At 35.1% G+C, this 14,781-nt stretch overlaps 1 protein-coding gene across 2 annotated transcripts in view; it reads right to left on the reverse strand.

The window, feature by feature from the left end:
• Nucleotides 1-14,781, reverse strand: part of LOC131073557 (uncharacterized) — a 77,898-nt gene that overhangs the window by 31,486 nt on the left and 31,631 nt on the right. For both annotated transcript variants that reach the window (XM_058010011.2, XM_058010010.2), the window contains exons 6-11: nt 11,347-11,423; nt 9,657-9,717; nt 8,925-8,992; nt 8,656-8,737; nt 7,965-8,048; nt 7,742-7,819 (exon numbers count right to left, since the gene is read on the reverse strand). In XM_058010011.2, the coding sequence (XP_057865994.2) occupies nt 7,742-7,819; nt 7,965-8,048; nt 8,656-8,737; nt 8,925-8,992; nt 9,657-9,717; nt 11,347-11,423 (450 nt within the window). The remainder of the gene's footprint in view (nt 1-7,741; nt 7,820-7,964; nt 8,049-8,655; nt 8,738-8,924; nt 8,993-9,656; nt 9,718-11,346; nt 11,424-14,781) is intronic.

Consider the following 14,781-nt stretch of genomic DNA (forward strand, 5'->3'; position numbering starts at 1 on the left):
CCAGGGAGGTGGTTTTGGGATCTATGGTTGGGAAGACCGTTGGAGTGGTAAACCAACCTCCCTTGTTTGGCTCCAAGGTTGAGGCAGATTCCACGAGGCTAGCATGTGATGACACTCGTCCCTACATGTGTCCATTATCCTTATGCCTTGATTTGTTGTTCATGCCTCTAGGAGTTTATTGTTTGATTTAGCCATGTGATGTGATTTGATCTTTGTTTCTTGATGATATCTTGTGGTTGTCATGTTGAATCCCTTGGTTGTTAGGTGTCAGCCTAGGTCTTGAGTGTGAGTTGGAACCCCATGTCATCTCCTAGCACGGGGGGTGGTTCCTATTTGGTTCCACATGGTCGGGTGGTTTGATGCCGCCTTCTTCCATTGGGATGTTCTTCGTTGGATGCCTGCATGCATGGATATGGATCTTATGTCTCTTCTTTGTGCGGATGACCTATGGAGTTGATTTCTATGTACATGGAGTAGAAAAATTGTATCATGATGCATTGTAACTCTAAAGAAGACTATGTACTTGTATTATGTTCTCTTATGTAATAGGAAATGACATTGATGTAAAGACTATGATGTTGTAACGAATAAAATGATGTACTATTATTTGGTTCACGTTGTGATTATGTTCATTATGTATAGGAATGAGATCTTATGATGGTTAGAGAATTGGATGTAAAAGATATTATGCACATGTACCATGTATTCTTATGTGATACGACGTGATGATGAGGTAGTCAAGGTTATGATCTTGTAATGAAGTAAGATGTTCTATTCATTGTATGATATATGTTGTAAGAATGATCATCAAGTAGAAAAGAGATAGAGATCTATATGGAATAAGATTTGAATTGTTAAGATATGTGTCCTTATTGTAGATATGGCGCTCTTAGATAATCTTGTTATAAGTAATCTCATTGGAAAGTAACTAGCATTGTTGTATGGACTTGTCAATGATTGTGTATATGTTATCTTGATAGGATGTATGGTGAAATTAGAAAAGGAAAAGAATTAGATTTGCTTATATGTTGATAGTGCTATTTGAATTCATATTGAGTTAGATGGTTAGTGAAGAAATGGGGAATTAGGAACACTTGGAATTGGTGTTTAAAATAAACTTAGAGAGTTAATGGGAATATGATAGGATAAGTGATTGTGAATCCATGAATTCTCATGATAGGAGAGATAGTAATGTAATTGTTATAACAAATGTTAATGGTTTTATGATATTGACGTGTTATGTGTTATTGATAGTAAGTAATGGCGTTAAAGTACCCTAGGGAATGAAGGTATAGATGAATGAATGATTGGTTATAGGTGCACATTTAGATGATGATTGTCATAATGCTATTTCTGCTTGCGTTGTATGAGGTTATGGTTATCTTCATGATGTTTTAAGCAATCATGTTATGATTTGGAGTAATGATAGTTTAGTATGTTGCATTAGTAGGTGTTTAAAAAAAAAATCTCCATTTGTTAGTTAATTTAGTTATTTTCTCTAGGGTATTTTGGTGGGCATTACATAGTATTTTCAATTTTGTTATAGTTTGTTAATATCTGTACAACTGACCTGTTTTGTTATCTTATTATCCACTATGGGTAGAAAATAAATAGAATAAACAGTTACCTAACTGTTGTGCCATTAGCCTTGTCATAGAGAGGAAAGGGTGCTGCTTTATGTAGCTCCTCGCTAGACTGATTCTTTGTAATTGAACACTACTTTCAATAAAGCATCAATTATGACATTCTCATACAATCCATCCTCATATGAGTTGTTCCTTATTCATAAAATTCTCTTGGAACAAAGAGCCCAATCAATACAAAGAAGACCATATAGAATGATAAAGAACCATAGAGCCAAAATGCAGGAAGAAATTGACAATGTTTTAAGTAGGTGACAGCTCTCAAGATGCAATAAATCGACTGTAACATTCTGTATATTAGTAAGTGGCCATACAACACTAACGGATTGAATGTAATTTTATTGTACATTATAAAGAAACCACAAGCTAGCATGCATGGTTGCCCATTTCAGTTAGGGGCACTCTTCTCCCATGTGAAATCATCCAGAGGTGAGAATCCATTCCCTTATGCAAGTTTTTTGGCATCCTTATCTTGTAGAAGATAGGCAAGCCTTCTGATCTTGCTTCACCCCTAGTGCCATAACAAACTTTTCCACTTGATATTACTCCCCATCCACTTTGTGATGACCCATTACAATCAATTGATGTTTACCTATAGAAGATCCTTTGGTGGCTGTTCAGCATCTAGAATGTTATAAGTAGATATATTGTGTGCACAAACTGAGCATTCTTCCCTTTACGAAAGGCTAATTGTGGTAAATAAACATACCCACATTTCAAACGGTTATGCAGTGACCATTCTTTATGTAACAATTATTTGCGAATGGGATAGAAAGAATGCTCAAGATATTAATATGTTAAGTTTTGGATCAGATTTATATGATTAGGTAATTTTATTATTTTTATTATTGAACACAATAGACTTCAGTTCCAGTCTGAATTTATGATCACTGCTATGAATATATATATATATGTATATCGATTCACATACACATTGATAACATGAAGTTTCAACAGCGGTATACCTTTGTACTGATCTTTTGGTATGTATCGATCTGCTTAATATATTTATCTTCCTTTGTATATCAACTGTGTTCTAATTGATTGCCAGCGATTATCATCCTACACGTTCTTCGCTTCTTAACGGCATGTTATATGCTGTCGACGGTGATGGGATCAACATGATCCCACAGGGAGGCGTGACTCCTATGTGGAGTCACGTCAGTTATAAACTAATGCCTAACAATCACGACATCGGTCCAAGACACTAACCCGATGCATAGTATCGGTCAAACAAAAGAACCGATAAATACAAGCAATCAATAAAAAGGTAATGTAAATAATTAAGATTATGATTATAACATTAACTATAAGATTAACCAATCAGTAATTTGTAACATAGATTATCTATGTATGATCGGAATAAGAAGGATAGATTTATAAGGCAACTATCTAAGGTCAATTAAATATGTGATTCAACCGACCGAAGATATCTACTTTCAACACTCCCTCTTAGCAAGAGAGGATATTCTTCTACCCTACAACACTTTATTGTGATCACAATAGATTCATCTATAAAAGAAAGATATCGCCTCACTGTGATATCTGAAGATATGGCATATCCACAGATATCATGTCTCATGATATCCACCATGATCTCGTAATGTAATACCCACCATTATGGCTTGTCCATGGATATCACGTCTCATGATATCCACCTTAATGGCAAATTTAAGGATATTGATTCATGGCATGTCCACGGATATTACATCACATAATATCCACCATAAACATCTCTGTTAGTAACATCATCTAGCATGGCATATCCACGGATATCATTTCTCATGACATCCACCATGAACAAATATTACTTAGAGATGACAACCATCATGACATGTCCACGGATATCACATCTCATGATATCCATCATGATGGTAGGATCAATATTGTTAGATCGTCATCTTACATTAAAGATCAAAAATACAAGTGTCCATCATTGAGAGATCGTCACCTCCAAATAATGTTCACAAGGGCTCAACAAGCACTAAACCAATGTAGTCATGGAGTCACACACATGACACTTAATCATGAACCATATGAGATTAATAAAATTTTATTAATAAGAGTTTACACTTTAAAACATATTAAAGGAATACATTAGTATTATGAAACCAAATCAATGTAGCTTAGGCTCAATCTCAGCTAAAGCTACATTTTCTACCATACCAAGCTTACCTCAAAAGTATGCAAACTTTATTCTAGAGAGAGGCTTGGTGAGGGTATTTGTAGTTTGTTCATCTATACTAATATATCTCAAATGAATAGCATACCTTTCCGCTTGATCTCCACATGTCTTGACCTTTCATGAAATGCAAGGTTGGAGTCTGCATCACTCTTGGTGTATTCCAAGCTCACCAAGTCCCCATCTATTCAGGAACCTCATGACCTAGGAGTCGGTGTAAAGGCTTTCCAACCTATATATATGAGACTCCATCTCATGAAGCATAGTCTTCTGATTGATCACTACAGAAATTAACTTGACATAGTCCACTCCCTCTGAATCAATATGATCAAGATCCTTGGATATCAATCGAAGCATATTCTCTTCGCTACTCCCTCTGTCACGAAAGCATCCCCTGCTCACATGGTCCCAATCATGGAAGATATCTTGCTTCAGGAGACTCTCATCATCTGGCATGAACTTCATACAGTTGGAAGTGCTAGATCCACAACCACCATGGATCTACTGTCATAAGATTGAGCCCTAGGCAGGAATATGACCATCCTAAGATTTAGAACAAAATCTCCTTGCAGTATGCTCCCTCTCACTGGGAAAGCCTTCTTGTCTCAACTTGCTTTGTAACCCTAGATGCTATCATCATCTGCACAAATGCCTCCAAGGCTTTCACAAGTAAATTGTTATACTTCTGCTGGTAAATATTTGTTTTATAAAAAGAAAAAATGAAAATGCGAAATCTCAAAATCTCCACTAAACTCCTTTGTCTATTCCTCCTGAATTTCAATCTCTTCATCACAAATAGAACTTCAAAACTCTATAACCTCTTCCAAGTCAGAATATGAATCCTTTTGGGGAAGAGTCTCACCAACATTTGCAATGGAAGCTTGAGGCATAGTCCTGGTTGGACATTGCATTGCATAGTGCCCATATTTGTCACATCTAAAACATTGGATTTCTGAAATATCCTTCCTTCTTTTGAAGGTAGGAGCACCATTGGATTCCTCATCTTTCTTCCTTTTGAAATATCCTTTCTTACCTTTCATCTTTGAGGAGTACGAGGCAAGAACATGAATATCTTCATTTATGGAGCTTTGGTCAATGCCTCTTATCGCCAATCTAGACTCTTCTTGAATGCAATCTATTTTTTGACGATCAAACTTAGGAAGTTTAGATCATGCACTTATCCCTTGAATGAATGATTCCCAAGAAGAAGGGAGACCATTGAGGGCTAACATGGTTAACTCTTTACTTTCAATTGTGTAACCAATGGTGGAGAGCTGGTCTCTCAGTTCTGTTATCCTCATGAAGTATGAGGTGATAGATTCGCCCTTGATCATTTTTACATGATATAGTTGTTGCTTTAGGGCAAGAGCTCAACTTGTGTTGTTTATCTCATACATGTTCTCTAATGATTTGAACATGTCATAGGCAGTCTCCATCTTGGAGATAATTGGCACAATATGATCTTTCACTGAGTCAACTAACATCTTCATGGCTTTATTGTTCTTTCTCATCCATTGGAGCTTTTTATCTTCTTCTTCTGATTCTGGTATAGTTTTCTTTACGAATTCATCTAATTCGTTGTCTCTTAAGGCAATCATAATCCTAAACTTCCAAGATACAAAGTTGGAAGCTCCTTCAAGGCGATCCTCGAATCTAACACCATTCACCATTGTGACTTATAGAAGAGAGTGAGGAAATCGAGGGTATATGAAGAGTAGTCTTGCCTAAATAAATCTGATCTGATCTTATCCTTATGCTGGCTCTGATACCATGTTAAGTTTTGGATCAGATTTAAATGATTAGGTAATTTTATTATTTTTATTATTGAACACAATAGACTTCAGTTCCAGTCTGAATTTATATGTTATATGCTTAACGGCATGTTATATGCTGTCAACGGTGACCCACAAAGGAGTCACGACTCCTTGTGGGATCAACATGATCCCACAGGGAGTCGTGACTCCTATGTGGAGTCACATCAATTATAAACTGATGCCTAACAATCACGACATCGGTCCAAGACACTAACCCGATGCATAGTATCGATCAAACAAAAGAACCAATAAATACAAGCAATCAATAAAACGGTAATGTAAATAGTTAATATTATGATTATAACATTGACTATAAGATTAACCAATCAGTAATTTGCAACATAGATTATCTATGTATGATCGGAATAAGAAGGATAGATTTATAAGGCAAATATCTAAGGTCAATTAAATATTTGATTCAACCGACCGAGGCTATCTACTTTCAACATAATAAGTGGGAAACGCTCCCAACATATTTGAACACTTATGACGGTGACCATTCTGTAAGTTGCAATAATGTGCAAATTGGTTGCCAAGCTAAATGGACCTGATTGTGGGTGAAACTCTATAGTTTAGACACCTGAGCTGGAGTAGTATTGCGATGGTTGACCTCCTACCCTCGCCTCACCCCACTGAGTGTCACCTAGATATAGTGAGTGTCAATTGAACTGTTCAAATTCATGAGATGGATTTTTGTAAAAAATGTCACTCATGAAATATGTGTCACAAAGATTGACACAATATTGACATGCTGATTCCTAAATAACTGAGTTACCGGGTTCGGCCCCCTAGACCCCCGGTACTGGTCCGGTATGGTCCTGGTTCGGGGTTCGGGTTCGGTTCGCCTGTGGTTCGGACAGGGTTCGTGGTTCACAGGCCTGGTTTGAACTAGGGCGAACCGAAGAGGACCCAGGGTCGAACCCAAAAGGACCCAAGAGGACCCAAGTTGAACCCAGGGGTTTGACAGCCCAAAAATGGAATTTTTTTTTGCAAAATTTAATTTTTTTTTAATTCCACCACTTATAAAATTAAAATGACCCTAAAAGTGAGTTTTAAAACATTAACTTGGCTCATTTCACACAAGCAACATGACTACAAGCAAGGGGAAACGAAGATGTGGGATATGGAGCCAAAACATACTGATTTGGATAAATTCACTTCTCAGCTTGTTGCATTTGATGACTCAGATAGCGAGCAAACTTAAAGTGCAAGTGCAAGTGTCATTGGCATTGGCATTGATTCATCTAATGTCAATGTCAATGATGAGGAGGAGGAGAATGAGGATGACGAATTAGAGAATCCATTTGATGATCAAACTTTAAATTGTTGAAAGTTGAAACAATGATACTTGAATATTTTATCATTTTGATATTAAACTTGATGTATATGATGCTGTTATGGTATGATCATGATGCTATGATTACAAGTTTATGTTGGTTTTGTTGTTTATATGATGCTATGTGACATGCTAATCTTAATTCATGCTTATAGGCTGCATATATATATAATTTACATGTTTTTGTACTAACGAACCCAAACGAACCCAAACCCCTTTTCAAAATTTTGCCGTAGCGGCATAACAGTTCTTCGAACCCGAACCGGTGCCCAAACCCGAACTGGCAACCTAGCTAAAAAATGGTTTACAAGAAAAGCCCTATCATTATAAATTTCTGCTCTTCAGGGACACTTGTTTAGAGTCCAATAAAACACTGACTGGCATTTCTTAGAGATTCTTAAACAAAATGCAGCTTATCAAACAGCTCCATTGAACCAGTGTCGAGCAAAATTTTGTTTTTGAAGCAACAGGTATAGTGAAACCACATACATTGCAATGAAACATAATGCTAATACAATATTCCCATATGAGGAATACACCATTTAAAAATCTGATATGTAACTGGAGAAGCCTTCTTGAACAAAATTGTACCAAACTACTTCACGAAATGAAACCAGGGACAAGCCTTAAGTCTGGCTTCCAGAAATGGACAAGTGTTTCTGTAAAGTGAACAAAATCTATGCAATATGCTCATGCAATGTTACTCAGGCAGTATGATGGCATCATCTAGTACACCTTCCAAAGATAAAACTAGTGATTACAGTACCTTATGGTTATGTTTAAGTGAACGGAGTTGGTCCCGCATTTGTTCTCCCTGTGTTGCAGGCCTCACTGGCAATGAAACCTGCAGCCACATAATAGTATTAAATTGAGAAACATGTAGCTGAATCCCTGCTTTATTGATTCTTGCACCTTCATTCTAAACTTCAATGAATTCAGTTCACCTGTTAGTTTTCAACACTCTAGGAAATGATTTGTTTTAGTTGTACCTTCTTTTCCTCAACTGCAGGTATAACAGTTTTAACTTTATTTGGATCTTCAGGAGGTAATCCTAATTTCCGCCTTCTTTCTGCCTGCTCAAACACACAACATAAGCATCACAGGACCCTATTGATTTTTCAACGAATGTTAATACTGAAAATTTAAACATGCAAGATACATTCATACAGATTTGTGATCCTAATAGGAGATCTATCACAGGAAACAGAGAAACTCAAATCAGAACCTAAAGAAAATTCCAGAGTCTAAAAATAAATAAAAACTCATATTAGCCACTGAATGGCTTATGCCTTAAAAATGAAGGATTATAGTAAATTCTGTGATTGCATTACAAAATAGTAGGGCAAAGGAGAGAAGATCAATTACTCCAGCTTCTATTAGGCAATTTCCCCAAAGGGAGGAAACCTGAGATTGGCTATATGAATTGTTCTTGTTCTTTTATTATTTATTCATGTTTACTAACATTCTTGGACAGATGAAATGACCAAATAGCTGGTAATGCATGACAAGATTTGGTTGAATGATATTCCTAAGAAATAAATTTTGTGGATTTTCTCCATTAAGTTTTTCAATATCGAATAGGAGCTCAATGTTGTGCCTGGAGCTCCTTATATGTCTATGACTAAAACACGCCATCTCACCAAATCACGTGACACCATATTGGCAACACACTATTCATACCTTATCTTCCTCTAGGCGCTGACGTATCTTCTCTCTAGCTCGCTTTTCCTCCTCTTTTTCTGCTTTCCTTAAGGCTAATATGCTATAAGAAAAGAAGAAAACTGTAAATCAATTGACAATGAAAAAAAAAAGTTGTGCAGCAATCAACAACAATGCTTTTGAATTCCAATTATACAGGACAATTACTGTTTTACAAGCATTACCAAAAGCAATTTCAATTTTTTCTAAGGAAAAGATTAGAAGAAAATAAAAGAGATACAACACCATACCGTTTCCTTTCATTATCTTCCTCAATTCTTTTTGCTTCCAACAGCTCTTTGCCAACACGAATGCGGTCCTGACATCAGTACATGATAAAGTCATTTTTAAAACATTGACATCTAATTAGCTATAAAATCTGATGCTTTGTGAGACTTCGCCCTGAGATGAAAAATGGTTCTCAAATATAGTTCATTGTTAATAAGCCGAAATGTGTGGCTTTCATATATGGTGTGATGATACAATTCCAATTTTTAACAGCATATGTAAATTTTTCAATTTTTAATAGTTAAAAACTACTTAATTTCTCACGTGCTGTGATATTTTACTGTATGTCACAATATTCCTTGAATAGTTCAACAACACAAATATAAAATAAAATGCCATAGAATCAGCCTCATTCTTGACACAAGAAAGTCCCCTATCAAAAGGAATTTCAATGTAATTATTGATAAGAATAAAATCCTCTATCAAAGGAATTTCAATGTAACCAGAGTTCAGATGATGTGAAGAAAATCAAATGTCGGTGTAATTCAATGATTAACTGAGACAATCAAAAACAAAGGACTTGTTCAAAATAGCTCAGTAGTAGCTAAACATTAATCAGCTTTCAAGCTATCAAACCACCATAAAAATTTCACCACCAGTAATATTATAGCAAGTAGGCTCCATGAGAATAAGAACAAAAGGGGTCCCCTGAAAAAGGAAGTAGAATGCAATACATTAAAAAAGACAGAAGGTACCTTTTCCCTCTCCCTTTCCATTCGCTTTTCCTCCTCCTCTTTCTTTTTGCGCGCCCGCTCACTGCATATGCTCAAGAGGTCACTCAAAAGGTTTGCTGAAAGAGCTAATTGATGGCTTTCTAGATTATTTTAAACAATCAGAAAAGACCATGTACAATGATTCTGAGTATCTTACAAGAACTTTATAGGTAGAACTTAGAACTAACCATTCAGTAAATCAAAATCAATAGCTACATTCAAAGCAATGATTACATTTTGTAATACTATATAAGATGGAAAATGCATCCTGCTTATCATAACTAGCTACTCAATGCCATATAATAAATAGCCATTATAGTGAGTAAAATAGTTTGTGCCACTCAAAGGGGATGATACATTTTAAGGATAATATTCCTTAACAAATAAATGTTTTTTAGAACCTACAAAGCCCTGATTGCATCATTAAATAGCGGATAACAAATAGTGATAAAAGTTGACATCTCAAACACAGAAAAAACAAAATCAACAGACCATGTGCTCCAAGGAGATGGTCTTGTCAACCTCCATTTATAACTCGGCGCATAAATAATAAAATCATTGATAATGGAAAGAAAATGATACCACAATAATAATAGATAATAATGGAACAGAGTTGACGATAAGCAATGCTCAACCAATCAACAAAAGTTTCCAGCGTAGTAGTTAATACTTCTTCACCTTCGATCTAGCTAAAATGCTGAAATCTTAACCCTGTTCCCTGTGATGATTTCCTAGAAGCATTGGAGGAAAACTGATTGAGAGTAAATCCTTGAAATTGTGTGAAAATGTTGTCTTAAACAATGCTGATTTTTGATAAAGTTGATTAATGTATTTTTTCGTAAGTTTCTATATCTTTGGAACCTTGGTGTCAACCTTCCTTTATGACAGTGTCTTGTCTCAGAACTAATCTGCCAATTCCATATTGCATTAACAATGTGTTAATCTACACATAACTACATTAAAACTTGTCTTGTCTTGACAGAACGGTCAAGACTGCTACAAAATTCATATTTTAAGGAAGAGAGGTTGAATATATGGCTAGGTTTACAGCTGGCTATTATGAGCAAAATTGAAGTGGGTTCAAAGTTCAAACACACATGAGACCAAACCACCCTTCCCAATCATCGTTCTTATTACAACAGAGACAACAGCACTGGAATTTTGGTACTCCAAATTTTGAAAAGACACCATTGTCCCTTGAACTCGCTGTGCTGAGAGTCTGTCTATCCCTTGGATAGAAACAATTTGTAATATATTTATCTTTACACAAATTATCTTCAATTCATTGCACTTGAAATGCCAGGAATCAGAGCCTTGTATATTCACCCAGCAGCAGTAAAGTTGCAATTTACCATTGGCTTTTATTTGTCTTCTAGCAATAATTTAATGCCTGAAACCATTCACCCATTGCCAATATTACAAATAAACATTTCCTTCCATTTTTTCTTAACCCATTCTCTTGCAAGAGTTGTCAAACTCACTTCAAGAAATATGTATTACCAAGGTACACTATGATGTTGCAACAAAAACAAATGATACATCACAGAAAAATCTTATCCATTCAAAACTAGAGATTATAAGTTAATGGCAATCAAATAAAAAGACGTATTAAATGAAATCAAAAAATAAAATTGTATAAAGGAAAAAACATCAAAAGTTGAACAAAACTAACCGTAACTCCTGTGCCTTTGCTTTTATTTCCTCTGGAGTTAATGCCTTAGCAGCTTCATCTTTTGCATTCGAAGATACCTAGAAAAGATGCAAATGAATTTGTTTGATATAAGCAAGCATATCGGAATGAAAATAAATCAAAATGGCATCCATGTATTCAATAAAAGAAACTACTGAAAATATCAAAAATATGATGAGTCAAATATCAGTTAAGGCCTCTCAGAACTAAGTCCAGGCACAATTTCCAACATATATATTTCTTTAAAATCAAATACATTGGAACAATTGTTGTATCATGTACAATAAATCATATTCATATTTTCCTATGCCCTGCAATCAAAAGACACGACAAATGTTCTAAGGACATCATTCAATGAATACTTTGCATTAGGGAGGATATATCCTCCAGCAGTAAAAGGCTAATAATAAATTTTCCCCATCAGCCGAGGTTGACCTTCTCTACGTTTTATAGTTTTGACAAATCAAAACTAAAAACTCTATTACATCACATTGCAATCAACCCTAGAAATGCTTAGAATGATATTTTCATCTATCCCCTGATATTCCCGGAAATTAGTTTGTTCATAAATCTTTATACGACTACTTTTCAGTAAATAGAGTTAATATGGAATGGCATCCCCCTAACAAGAAAAAACTACACATGCATCTTGATATCAACCTTACAAGAGTAGAGACTATAACTAGAATCCTATCTTGGATCATGATGCTCGACACGAACTCAAAGCTAATGGAAAGGGAAGAAAACTCTATTGGAGCATGATGCTCTACATAAAACTCAAAGCTAATGTAAAAAGAAAAGAACTTATCATAAAGAAAATCAAAAGTGGCAAGGGTATGATGAGAACCCCGAAATTTTCAACTTGGTTAAAAAAATGTAGATTAGAGTAAAGAGATTTTAAGAGGAGCAACAAATGCAAAAACTCAACAGTCACTAGTGCACAGATATGCATCCACATCAACTTGAATAACCTCATCACCTTTCTAGATTGCAATTGATTGGGATAGGACAGAAGAATTGTATACATAAAAAGGAAGCAAAAAAAGTGCAGTCTATGTTACAAAAGGTAAAACTAATTTTTCAGGTCACTGTCAAGCTAGACACCAATTTGGTACACGAGACCCTCCTTGTTGAAGCCCTCAAGGGGATTATTTTTTTATGCAAATGGTTTTGATCAGGTTTTATTAAATTCCCATTGAGTATTAAAGACCCCCTTCAAGCTAAATTTGTTGAAGCCCAAAGGGGATTATTTTCCACTCACAATATATATTTGTACAAATAGGTGTAGCTGTTGCTAACAAGTTCAAATCATACTTAGATATTCATGTTGGTCCAAACATGTAACACTCTCCAACACAGAATACAATACCAAGTATCATGTCCTCTCTTGAATAAGGAAACCTCAAATGCTAAAGATATGATCAAATAAGGTTACCCCAAGGTTCCTACTATCAGGTCTTGACGTGAAATGGATTGTCTCAGTGAAATGATGTGATTTTGTTGGTATCACAAAGGGACTTACACTTTACACTTCTAAAAGCATATGGAACTTGAACATCCAATATAGCAATTTAAGTGATTCTTTATTCCTCAACTAACTTAAACTTCTACCAAACAAAAATCAAAAGGACAAGAGTTAAAGAAATTTAATCTATGACCTATGAACAATGATGATAATGGATAGTATTTTAGATAGACAAATTCCTTATGGAACTACTTTCTACTTAACCAAAGATAGCTCACAACGCCAAAGAAAAGAGTGAAAGATTAGCACCGATCCAAATACCCAATGCTGGTGCAATCCAAATGAACATCCACAATTGAACTATTGCCAAAATGAGGTTCAGACTAACCATACACTGCAATTTGCAATCAACAAACTACAAATGGTATGAACCAAGGAATTCGTCAAATATCTTTGCATTTCACCATTAAAATCAATGAACTTCAGCTAAATATTAAGAAGTAGAAACCATGCAAAATGTTGAAACTTCACAAAAATGTTCAACATATCTTAAACGAAATTTTGTATTTATTCCAGCATAGTCTACGCAACAATTTCTGATCTCATCCCTAGTACTACTACCACCACCACCATTTCCCTTTACGAATGAAAAGACCAAGCCTTATATTGACTTCTCAATTACAAATCAAGGGCCCCGATTGATTCTGAATCAATGGCCAAGATTAAACAATAAAACCCTAAGGTGTGGATTAGTTATATCTAACACCACTTACAATCATTTTTGACCAATGAGAAAAAGATTGTAATATCTTATTTAATGCCTCCTACATGTCCACCTCCTCTTCTTTGGATGAATTAGGTTTGATGAATCTAGACATGTTGACCTTGAATTATTTGATCGGTGGAGGTGAGTAGGTGCCACCTCAGCTTGCATGTTTTAAAAAGTTTCTCCTTTCTTCACGTAGCTCTTTGTTTCAACTCCACTTCTATATTATTATAAAGAACTCTTTGCATCTCCAGCAATATCTCTTGATACTCAACATCATCAAGTTTTTTGACTGATACTGATGGAATATTCCCAAATTGCATCATCTTTATCAGATATAAATTTATAATACACCATTCTTTATAACTCCACTAGATGAGTTTCTAACTTTTATTAACTCTTCTAAAACTTCAAAATGCTTTCCTTGGTCTTCATTATGAATTTCCATTTTCATATTCAGAATCCTCCGTGATGTTTTTCATGTTGTGATGTCCTTCTTTCTCATCTTCTTGAATATCTTGATCTTATCTTCCCTCACATTCTTGCCTCTTCATCCTTCATTCGCTATCATTCCATGCAATCGTTCCTGAAAAGAGAGAAAGTTCCTTGGATTACAATTGTGAATATATTCCAATGTTAAATATGGAATCCTTGGGTGCATTGCAAGAAATTCATGATAAGAAAATGAAAGTTAAAATCTTGCATTCCTAATTCATCTTGAAGAACTGAAAAGAAATTTCATTAAAATCCTTCTTCAAAATTAAGTTGTGAAACACACTTTATCTTAAAACAACATAAATAATTCACAAAAAATGCTTCACAAACTCTTCCAATAATCTGGAAATAACTCTTTGAAACTTGGAACTTTTTCTGGAAATGATGTTCCAAATCTGGAAAAATGTTCAAAAATGGTGAAGGAAATTGCTCAGATCTGCATATGAATTACTGGTTTTCCTTCAAAAATCACTTCCTTTCTGCTGTTGAATTCGCTCCTTCTTATCTTGGTTCTTCAAAACATCAAGCACTTTATCCTTTGCAGTTCGCTTTTCCTCTGCTGTAGATTGATTTGAATTAATGTGAAAAAAATTCCTCTAATCTTGCATTTATAGGCATTTAAGTAACAACTTGATCTTTAACAAAGGGGGTCGACTAGGTTAGTATTAGCATTGTTTCTTCAAATTTTATA

The sequence above is a fragment of the Cryptomeria japonica genome, chromosome 10 (assembly GCF_030272615.1).
Source record: "Cryptomeria japonica chromosome 10, Sugi_1.0, whole genome shotgun sequence".
Lineage (NCBI taxonomy): Eukaryota > Viridiplantae > Streptophyta > Pinopsida > Cupressales > Cupressaceae > Cryptomeria > Cryptomeria japonica.